Consider the following 11,659-nt stretch of genomic DNA (forward strand, 5'->3'; position numbering starts at 1 on the left):
CAACCAGGTTGTTACTGCTGGCCACATGCAAACCAAAGAAGGAACCACAGCCTGGCTGGTCAGGGACTGACTTCAGGTGCCTGTATAGTTCCCTTTTGAAGATAGCCAGGGGTCTATTGGTAATCCCCCTTATGTATGCTGGGAAGCATACATAAGGGGGATTACTTACTGTGTTGTCTCTTAACATACTTGTGGCACCCCTGCTTTTCATTGGGGGGATGTTGCACCACCTGCCAAGCCTTTTGCTTTCATGGAGAGTGATTTTCATGTGCAGATTTGGGACTAGTCCCTCTAGGATTGTCCAAGTGTATATCATGCATCTTTCTCACCTGCATTCCAAGGAGTACAGGTCAAGAGACTTCCACTGTTCCAAGTAATTTGGGTGCTTTATTGTACTTATCCGTGCAGTGAAAGTTCTCTGTATATTCTTCAGGTATGCAATTTTGCCTGCCTTGAAAGGGGCCATTTGTGTACAGCAATACTCCAGCCTAGAGATAACAAGCAATTTGAAGAGAAATCATCACTGGCTTGGCATCTCTAGTAATACGGTTCTCATTATCCATCCTATCATTTTCCTAGCAGATATGGTAGAGACACTGCTGTGATCTTTGAAAGTGAGATTCTCTGACATTATCACTCCCAGATCCTTCACATTAGTTTTTCACTCTGTTGCATGGTTGAAATTTGTTTTATACTCCGATCCAGTTTTTATTTCCCTGAGTTTTCCACAGCGGAGTGACTGAATTGTCCTCATTGAATGTCATATTGTTTTCTGAAGCCCATTTGAAGACTTGGTTAATATCTGCTTGGAGATTTGAGGTGTCTTCAATGGTTGATGCTGTCAAGCAAACTCTGGTATCGTCAGCAAAGGAGGACATCTCTGTCTCTGTCAGATATGAGGATGAGGAAAAGGATAGGAATACCGTACCTTGTGGAACTTAGCTTTTCAATGTAGCACCCTCTGAGTTGACTCTGTTTACAATTACTCTGTGTTCTATTTGTTTGGAAGTTATGGATACATCTTATAGATCCACTTTTCCTGTTATTCCTTTACCACACATGAATATTGTTATGCCATGATCACACTTGTCGAAGGCTTTTGCAGTCTGTTGTACTACATCTGCATTTTGTTTGTCTTCCAGTGCATCCAAGACCACATCACAGTGGTCCAGTAGTTGCGAGAGGCAGGAGTGATCTTAGTCTAAACCCACGCTGCCCTGGGCTGTGCAACTGATGGGTATCCAGGTGGTTGACAATCTTGCTTCTTAGAACCCTTTCAAAGATTATGTGATGTTAGTGCTATCAGTCTGTAATGTACACAGATGCTATGGGCATACATTAACTGTATGTTAATTAGATTTATTTTCTGTTTACTGAATAAAGTCACTCTTGACTTATTTCCGTTGATATCCTCCTCCCTCTTCCTTAACCATATGTCTAACATTCCACACAGCTGATAGTTCCCTAAATCACGGCTATTAGCGTATGCTAACCATAACGTGAACATGAATATAGTAAGTGTGGATGAGGGTAGCAGGAGAGGCATTACAGAGAACAACTGACAAGTGTGAAGCATCATGACTGATGTAAACAAAGAGGATGTCAACAAACAATATTTCCCTCACATACAAACCTTCTCTACCACATGTTCACCTTCACTGTCATTAACACACCTGTAACATCCCATTCGCACGGCCTCCAGTATATTAATTACCGCTATATGCCAGGCAAGGCAAAGTTGCAATAAAAAGTAACCCACTCAAAAACATTAATAGGGATTTCCTGGGAAGAGTTATTCAGGTAATTGTTGAAGGTGTTGGACGTACTCACCACTTTTGAACACCTCGGGGGTGTCTGGGTCCGACGAGTCGTCGCTGAAGTGTTCCATGATGAAGAAGTGGTGAGCAGGTAGAGAGGTGTGGGGGAGTGTTACATGGTTACACCCAACATTCGATCACTGACACAACCAAACGCCATGACAGATGCCAACACCGGTATTACATCTTATATATTTTCCTCCCGGGCATCTCTCTACTTGCATATTACACCATTACCACTCTATACTAATAACCTCCTTGCTTATATAAATGTACACATATTTATATGCATTCCTAAAGCAAGATATAAATATCTTTAACTAGTTATATCTCTGAATAAACACCATACCAAGCCAGCAACAAATATGAAAAATACGTATAATTTCTTTAAGCATATACGTATAAATTATATATAATAATAAAGATATTTTATAGCCGTCTTATATGGCTAACGTAAGTGACAATACGTGGAAATATAAAGAGTATTTACAGTGATTGAGAAGAAGACAGACCATGACAGTAACAATGGCTGCTCCCAACCCATCAACACTCTTACCTCTTGGTAAACTACTTTATAATATAATAACAATGACTTTACTAGGCACTACACTACTTGTGTTGGTACATATATATCTTTTCCTTGATGTGACGCAACGACATTTATTCGTTTGCAGAATATTCCCGTTGTTGGGACGGTCCTGGAGAACCCAATGGAGATAAGCTTATTTTGTTATATCTGGTTTAATATAATTATTTGTCACACTTCTATACCTCTATTGTTCATGGGTAACTTGCAACAAAATAAATCTTCAGTATGATACATTGTTGTAATTATGTAAATGAAAATCAGTGACAATGGTCGAGTATGAATAGAGATCTTAATAGCAATGTTTGTATAGTCCTTGTGGCTTAGCGCTTCTTTTTGATTATAATATAATAATAATAATAGCAATGTTGAAATGACTTTATTTGGCTAAGTTACCTATACTTGAATAAAATTACTTACAGTAAGTAATTTTATTCAGGTATAGGTACACATAAATATAGTTACATAAATTAGCGTACATAGTTACATATGTGTAGATTAACCTAGGATAACCCAAAAAAAGTCAGTGACTTATTTCCATTGGGGTCCTTATAATATCGTCTTATTAAGCCTTCAAAACTAAAACAGCTAACTAATTCAACTGTAAAAATCAGTTAAAATAAAAGAAGATATACTAGGAATAATGTAAACTGGATTTTTACATTAGCATTAAAGAGAGGATCAGCTTCCAGTAATAGATACATGAATGTTACAATAATAGGTACAGGTATGTTAATTATACAAGAAATTATCTTCACCTTCTGTAGCTTCATTCATTAGGTACCTTTTAGCTCTCCTCCTGAACTGGCTCATGCTATCATAGACTTATTTAACATGACAGGTCTACATAATGTATTTTTTATGTGCCTATAACATATGTGCCCTCAAGATCACTACTATTTTGTGTGCTATGTATGTAGAGCATAAATAAAAACTTAGGATCTGCGTATCTTGATCCAGTAGGCCTTCTGCATTTCTTGATTCATACATTTTAACGAGTTAACCTACTACCTAGGCAAATATGTATATAGGTACATAAAAATCAGTTTGATCTCAGTTTAAAGTAAACCTAAAGCTATTTTGACTTCTTGGTTATCCTAGGTAATTTACATTATGTATAATAATTGTACTTACATGTACCTCTCCCCTCAAGGGAGGTTCCTTGATGCTGGTGAGGGGCTCTTGATCTAGGGAATTGGATCTATGCTCTGGTTCCCTGAATTGAGTTGGAATACCTTCCATCCCCCACAGGCGCTGTATAATCCTATGGGTTTAGCACTCCCCCATGATTATAATAATAATACATGTACCTGTGCCTAAATAAACATATATATTGTACTTGTGTGTACATGTGCCTAAATAAACTTACATATACTGTATCTCTGTGTGCTTGTGCCTAAATAAACTTATATATTTGATAAATTTAGAGGTGTCGTGCTTTAGGTCTCGGTGAGGTGCTGTATAACAATTTTTTTTTTTTTTTATTATCACACTGGCCGATTCCCACCAAGGCAGGATGGCCCGAAAAAGAAAAACTTTCACCATCATTCACTCCATCACTGTCTTGCCAGAAGGGTGCTTTACACTACAGTTTTTAAACTGCAACATTAACACCCCTCTATCAAGGGTATATGATGTTGAAGAAAACATTATTTGAGTTTGTAACTTGATTGTTATAATTTATGTTAAGCATTAAACCCATGTGGGTCATTCAGCACGAGAAGTGGTGGAGGCTTGTTCCCCATCTACTGAACATGAGACAGTGCACTTGCTATTTGTACTCTGCTCACTCCATTCATTAAGTAACTTAAGCTTTTCTGTTTTATTTGCCTCCTGTAATGATCTGTCATTCTTTTAAGGTCATAACTTAGATTACTCATTGCACAAACTTTATATTCACCTTATTCTTTCTAAATGCACAAATACATAATTGCTTTACTTGGACCAAAGGCACAGGCTGTCTGCATCGTGCATGCACTGCCTTTAAGTATACTGAAGATTTCAGTTTTTTCAAGACACTCAACTTTCACACTTATTCTTCTTGGCACTATCAGCATCACTAGTAATACTCTTGAGGACCATGGCTAATATCCAGAGACAAGAGAAGGTAATGAAAAAGATTCAAAATTGGTTGAATAACATACATTTGATTAAGGTATGAACCCATACGTGTACAACTGGCAGTGTGGTTGATTCAGATAAATGGTGAGACTAGGCCTCCTAAAAAAAAATGGCCTCAGCAATAGGCCAACTGCAGAGCAGAAGGGAAATATCTCATGGCATGTTCAAAAAAAATTTGACATGCAACGTGGACTGCAGCTTATTTTTCCAAAACTATATGACATGGTGTACCAATTTTCATCCTGTGCAATTTGGACTTTGGTGCAATATTTTGGTCATGCCCTTGAGATGAGTGTTATTTGGGTTTTTACTGTTCAGTATTTTCATAAAACAGTGGTACATGAACTTAATGTTATAGCTGGCAAAACTAGTATTTTATACACGTGCATATTTAGCTAGAAAATAAGTTAATAAAATAAAGTCATTCAGGTACACTAAATATTGCACTACATTTATAATTTAATTTCAGAGTTAGTGGACAAATGTATCGGTTCTCGGATCCACATTATAATGAAGAGTGACAAGGAAATAGTTGGGACACTTCTTGGCTTTGACGACTTTGTAAACATGGTGCTTGAAGATGTGACAGAGTATGAATCTACACCTGAGGGACGAAGAATCACTCAACTTGATCAAATTCTTCTCAATGGAAATCATATAACAATGGTAAGAAAAGAAATGTCAGGTTTCAACATACAGTAAAGTATATCAGTATAATTTCTTAACAAAGTTTTATAATTTTTTAATTCACTGGAATGTATTTTGCATATGCTTTGTCCATAAAAAAGGTACATTATATCATATTAATTCTGTGACCTCTGACTATTGTCTACCAACTTTTTTGTGTTCTTATTTATAATCTTGAGTTTATTTTTTTATTATTTTTTTTTTTGGTATAAATTAAAGCCAAATTATAAATTATATTAAATTTTAATCCTAGTTATTAAAAAAAATAATGTAAAAATATTATTTTGCTTTTTAACCTTTATTTTGTACTACTTGTAGGAATACATACACTGGATATAGAATATAAGGATAGCTTGATATTATTAATTTGATGCTGTATGTCTTTTAATTGTCCTTGGAGTACTCCTTAAATATTTGCTTACCAACTATCTCTGCACAATTTAGTACTGAAAACCTGATAGAAAAACTTTGAAATGTCAGCTTACATTCAGCATGCACTTAGCCTTACATTCCTATGTCATTCTTAATGGATCTTGTTATTGTAATAATGTTCCTTTTTAATTTAGGAAGCCTTGTTTGAGACTAACCCATGGGGGCAATGATTGCTGGAACCATTAACAGTTAACAAATATGTAGGAATTCAAAATATACTAAGGAATATTATGTTAATATAGGACACAAACTTTTGTGCAGTTAAAAACAAAGGAGTAAAAAACTGCAGTAAACCTTCTCACAACTTGTGAGATTCAATCTGAAAATCAGTGCCTTGTGGTAATTAGTGTTATGAGAAGTTAAGAACATAAAGGAAAAATAGGGTTGCATTCCTGACAGATACTTCTAAATTTGCCAGTCTCCCTATTCTTCACTCTTCTTCTAGATATAATTTACCTCACATTCTGTTAGTCGCTATTTGAAGCATTTGAAGAATGTGGACCTACTGGACTGACTTGGATATAGCAAAGTTTGTCAGCTTACACATTCCATATATGTCAACAACACTGATTCACTGGTGGCCTGGTGGCTAACGCTCTCGCTTCACACGGCGAGGGTCTGGGTTCGATTCCCAGCCAGAGTAGAAACATTGGACGTGTTTCTTTCCACCTGTTGTCTATGTTCCCCATCAGTAAAATGGGTACCTGGGTGTTAGTCGACTGGTGTGGGTCGCATCCTGGGACACTGACCTAATTTGCCCGAAATGTACCGAAATGTGGAGCATAACAAGGGACTTTCTATATAGTAGTATGTCATTGTTGTCAGCTAGGACTGTATACCTTGTACATGTACTTGTAGTAAATAAAGATATTATTATTATTATTATTACATGCCATAGACCTGCCTGGCTCTACAATTTTTTCTAATAAAGTTGGTAGAATTACCCAAGTAATAGCTTTTATATCCTTTTACTCATGTACGAATTAATTGCTCTACCATATTGTATTACTTTTGTCACTACCACTACTACTACTACTACTACCACTACCACTAGTGAACATCGAAATGGTACCTCACTAGTATTGCACCTCACTCTGAGCCTTTATATACCCTCTGTGTCCGTGTATTGTTTGTAATGGCTTGATAAAGCTCCTGGAGAGCGAAACGTTGCCACAATAAATGTCACATTAGTTGCACTTGTGTCCTTTTACTTTACAATTTTTTTCTAGGTGAGGCATAAAATGTCAGTGGACAGCAAATTTCAAGGCATGAATATTATACACAAATTTACATGAGACATGGTATGGTTCCTGCAGACACCTACAGTGCTCATCATGGCATTATGCCGGGCGAGCGCCCCGGCACAATGCTCTGATGAAAATCAAAGGCCTACCAAACAGGGGGATCTTTTTTCGTCAGTGCATTCTGCTGGGTAGCAGCCGTTAGCATGACGTCTCGGCCTGCTGCCACACTTCACAGTGACTTCTCATTGCTCACGTCTCTGCCATAGTGAGAGGGAGTGTTGCACTGTTGTCTCTCACCCGCCTCATCTTTTGTTCAACGTTCCCTTTGGTTTTGGGACTATACATCTTTGATTATGGGTAAAAAAAAAAAAGTCTTTAACACCTGAAACTATAGCTCAAATCATAGGGCTTCACAAAGCTGGGCACCAGATAAAAGAAATAGTGGAGAATGTTGGTTTGTGTGAGCGTTCAGTGAGGAACTGGGTGCAGCATTTCAAAGCTGGTGGCAGTGTCGAGTTACCGTCTGCCAAACCTTGGCCTGCCCCCTCAAAGAAGACATCTGTTCGTACCTTGACTGTGTTAAAGAAGCAGTTAGAGAGTAACTGCTTCTTTAACACAGTTAAGGTATGAACAGATGATTTGAGCTATAGTTTCAGGTGTTAAAGACTTCCTTTTACCCATAATCAAACATGTATAGCCCCAAAACCAAAGGGAACACTGGACAAAAGATGGGGCGGGTGAGAGACAACGGTGCAACACTCCCTCTCACCATGGCAGCCACGTGAGCAATGAGAAGTCACTGTGAAGTGTGGCAGCAGGTCGAGATGTCATGCTAACGGCTGCTACCCAGAAGACTGCGCTGATGAAAAAAGACCCCTCCTGTATGGTAGGCCTCTGATTTTCATCACAGCATTGTCCCGGGACACTTGCCCAGCATAATACTGTGATGTGATGAGCACTGTAAGTTGTACACAGTTGAAGGGTTATTGTTATTACTGAATCTGCAAATGTGTAAATACCTAGACCCATTATGGGCCTCTGTGATCTTGATGGCTACCCACAGAATGAATATAGGGTGTAAAGTAAAGCTGTCAAACTAATTTCTTTATGGAGATAACATGGTTTCCTCTCATATTATTCTATTAATGTAAAACACTGAAGTAGATGATTCAGTGCTGATTCTTCTCTGGAACTTTTGAATCACTTCTGTATTCAAATTTGCTTAATTAGAATATTTAGAAATACAACACTGTATATAATTGACATTTTTGTAGCACTACAATGAAGCATCTACTTATAGGACAAATGCTTCTGTGAATTATGTGATTATTATTAATTCTGCATTTTTTTTCTTTCAGCTTGTCCCGGGTGGTGCAGAATTAGTAGATTAGCTTCTAGATATAATGTATTTAATTTTTCTTCCAAAATGAGGTATAAGTACAGCAAACCCTCGATTTAACGGACTTATGATAAACAGAACGAAATCATGAGTCGACTGATTCAGAAAGAATGGACAAAGTCCAATGGTTACAAAATTCTCTATTATTGTTAACATCTTGGCAAATCATTAACATATCTGTCCACCACAAAAATCATTACTGGCCACCCATTTCTGCCTAACAGTTCATTAAATCAAGGGTTCACTGTATTGTAAATCCTAGAACATGTTAAAAAGAAGTGTTTTGCAAAGTAGGGCACAGACACAAGAGAGCCTTGATGTTTTCACATGAAATCAGTACAGTGATATAAACATTGTGTTTAACCTGCTGCAAAATTTACTGCATATATTATGCATGATTAATTACTTGTATCTTTCTATGAAAAGAATAGATTTTTGATTGAAAGGCAGTAACAAGCTGTCAGCATCATGGAGATAATGTAATAAGCAAATTAGTAAATAATGACCTAAATGTGTAGAAAATTATAATTCAAATTTTGTAGATGACAATAACTGGACTTTATTTTTTTTATAGCTCTAAAAGAATGTTAATCTTTTAGCAAACAATTTAAATATGATAACCAGAATCTGGTTAAATATTCTGAAGAAATAAAAACTATTATTCATAAAAATTGTAATGCATTTAATACAAAGAATTACATTTGGTTTTGTTTATATAAGATAAATACTAACTAAGGAATTTCCCAAAAGTTTCATTTCTAACTTTTGGTTGGATAATAAGCCAAAAATTTTTTTTTCTTTTGAATGTATTGTCATGTCTTGGTATTTACAATGTAAAACTATATTCAATAAAAATTTGCCTTTCAAACTTTGTTTTGTATCACATTTTTAATATTCTGTAATACAGCCTCTCTTCACTTTACGACGGAGTTCCATTCCTAAGACCACATCGGTAAACAAATTAGTCGCTAAGTGAGGAGCATACTATAATGGTAGTGGGTTTATGTCGGCCATCTTTGATATTGTTTTTATGTCACCTTTGCATCACTTATAACATTTCTAGTATAGTTTTAAATGTTTATACAGTAGTGGACTGTATTTTGTAATAAACACAACAGAAGAAACCAGGTCTAATATACATAACTAGGTATGTATACTGGTCAGAGAGCCCATTGTAAGTCCAAGTCATCGGTAAACGAGTACGTCACTGAGGAGAGGCTGTATATGCAGTATTAATAAAGGCCCTCTTTCTTTCAACACACCGGCTGTATCCCACTGAGGTGGGGTGGCCCAAAAGGAAAAACGTAAGTTTCTCTTTTTACATTTAGTAATGTATACAGGAGAAGGGGGTATCATTCCAGTCACGGTATTGTGCCTTTTTTTGTTATTTAAGGGGTTACTAACCCTAGTGCTCCCGACATTTTAGTCGCCTCTTATGACATGCGTGGCTTACGGAGGAAGAATTCTGTTCCACATTCCCATGGAGATAAGAGGAAATAAACAAGAACAAGAAATAGTAAGTAAATAGAAGAAAACCCAGATGAGTGTATATAGTACATGCTTGTACATGCATGTGTAGTGTGACCTAAGTGTAAGTAGAAGTAGCATGTTTATGAGACAGAAAAAAGATACCAGCAATTCTACCATCAACCTTGACCTAAAACGCTTTCTTGATAGTTGTGACAGAACCCACAGGCATAACACCAGACACAAACATCTCTACGACATTCCCCGTGTCCGACTAAACCCTTACAAAAATTCAATGTATGTCAAAGGCCCTAAAATCTGGAACACCCTACCTGAGAACTCTAGAACTGCAGACACATTCATCACCTTCAAAACTATCATTAGAAAACATCTTATCTCCCTGATACACCCCGTCAACTAACTACACGAATACCACCTGGTGGTTCACACTTACACTCACTCACCCATTTGACCATAAACAGAAATATTAATCTCAATCTTAAAATAATGAATCCTGTGATACTCCAATACTGAAATCATGTACTGTGCCAAAACAAAAGCATTCACATTGCTAAACTCACAAACTAGTATTTAGTCACTTAGCCATAATACCAACTTACCTCATAATTTGTAATATTTTAAAATTAAGAATTAAACTAAGTCTGCCCGAAATGCCTAGCCATGCTAGGTGTTCTAGTGGTACACTCTGTAATCATTATTTTACTACATGTAAACCACACAATAACCAAATTCTGTAAACTCAGCATTGTAATCCTTATAGAGAATAAACTTTGAATTTGAATTTGAATTTGACTCATGGAAAACAATGACAGGCTTTTGTTTTACACTCACTTGGCAGGACGGTAGTACCTCCCTGGGTGGCAGACAGCAACTGCTGTTAATGTAGACAGACGCTGACCAAGTCTGCCCTGGGCCTATGTCAATATTGCATAATTAAGGTTTATATTTTTACAGTTTAAAATGTAATGGATGGATGTCAAGAACTTCCAAAGTTAGTATTTAACGGAATAATTTTAGGCATCAGTATGTGTAATCTTGTAGTATATGTATTATAAGATCATATGCAGGTTAATGGCAATCATAATGTTTTATTTGTTTAATGTTGCCTTAAGATGCCTGACGCACAAGCATATGCATAGATTTAAGAGTGGTGTACATAGTGACAAAAACTTACAGGTGAGCACAAATAGAAAGCATGTCTGTCTCGCGTTCAGCAGATGGAGGATCAAGCCTTTATCACATCTTGCCTCTAAAGGGAGTTTCCTTGATGCTGGTAAGGAGTTCTTGATTAGGGAATTGGATCTGTGCTCCAGTTCCCTGAAGTGAGCCTGAATGCCTTCCATCCCCCCCTACATGCACTGTATAATCCTATAGGTTTAGTGCTCCCTCATAATTATAATAATATCACATCTTGCACTGACTGACCCATATGGGTTTAGTGCTTTACATGAATTAAACAAAAACATGGTGACAAAAGTTAAAATTAATGTAAATTCATTATTTGCATGACATCTGAACTGTTGTATATGCATGCCTCTGTAAAGACAGTTCATTCTTTTTGGATCACCCTGCCTCGGTGGGAGATAGCTGGCTGTCTTCAAAAGGAAACTAGACAGGTACCTAAAGTTAGTACCTGACCAGCCAGGCTATAGTTCCTTCTTTGGTTTGCATATGGCAAGCAGTAACAGCCTGGTTGATAGGCATTATTGCCAAATCTTTTTTTGTAATGAGACTTATTGTAACCGCAAGTACCAATGGCCAGAGCAAAAAAACTGAGCTTTTCAGCGATGGAAGTAATCCACACTTATGTCTCTTCCATGATGAAATCAAATTGGATGAATAGGTTGGCAACCTTACCAGATGAGCATGTCATCATTAAGGGTTT

The 11,659-nt window shown here is 36.9% G+C and overlaps 2 protein-coding genes across 2 annotated transcripts in view; one reads left to right on the forward strand and one right to left on the reverse strand.

Annotated features, from left to right (window-relative positions):
* The window catches only part of trio (trio Rho guanine nucleotide exchange factor), an 810,995-nt gene extending 809,007 nt beyond the window's left edge, over positions 1 to 1,988 (reverse strand). Inside the window, exon 1 of the mRNA XM_070095516.1 lies at positions 1,831 to 1,988. Coding sequence (XP_069951617.1) covers positions 1,831 to 1,888 — 58 coding nt within the window. The 5' untranslated portion in view covers positions 1,889 to 1,988. The remainder of the gene's footprint in view (positions 1 to 1,830) is intronic.
* A 282-nt stretch (positions 1,989 to 2,270) lies between these two features.
* Positions 2,271 to 9,154, forward strand: LOC128695456 (U6 snRNA-associated Sm-like protein LSm5). Its single transcript, XM_053786086.1, has 3 exons — positions 2,271 to 2,379; positions 4,994 to 5,190; positions 8,246 to 9,154. The coding sequence occupies exons 1-3, from the start codon at positions 2,331 to 2,333 to the stop codon at positions 8,276 to 8,278; spliced, it is 279 nt and encodes a 92-aa protein (XP_053642061.1). The 5' UTR covers positions 2,271 to 2,330; the 3' UTR covers positions 8,279 to 9,154.
* The last annotated feature ends 2,505 nt before the right edge of the window (positions 9,155 to 11,659 follow it).

The sequence above is a fragment of the Cherax quadricarinatus genome, chromosome 50, assembly GCF_038502225.1.
Source record: "Cherax quadricarinatus isolate ZL_2023a chromosome 50, ASM3850222v1, whole genome shotgun sequence".
NCBI classification, from domain to species: Eukaryota; Metazoa; Arthropoda; class Malacostraca; order Decapoda; family Parastacidae; genus Cherax; species Cherax quadricarinatus.

What these genes read in the sequence shown, in the direction of transcription:
- LOC128695456 (XM_053786086.1), top strand. Translation starts at nt 2,331, where the DNA reads ATGACAGTAACAATGGCTGCTCCCAACCCATCAACACTCTTACCTCTT. An exon ending in ATCAACACTCTTACCTCTTG is followed by an intron (nt 2,380 to 4,993) that starts GTAAACTACTTT and finishes ATTTAATTTCAG; the next exon opens with AGTTAGTGGACAAATGTATC. An exon ending in ATGGAAATCATATAACAATG is followed by an intron (nt 5,191 to 8,245) that starts GTAAGAAAAGAA and finishes TTTTTCTTTCAG; the next exon opens with CTTGTCCCGGGTGGTGCAGA.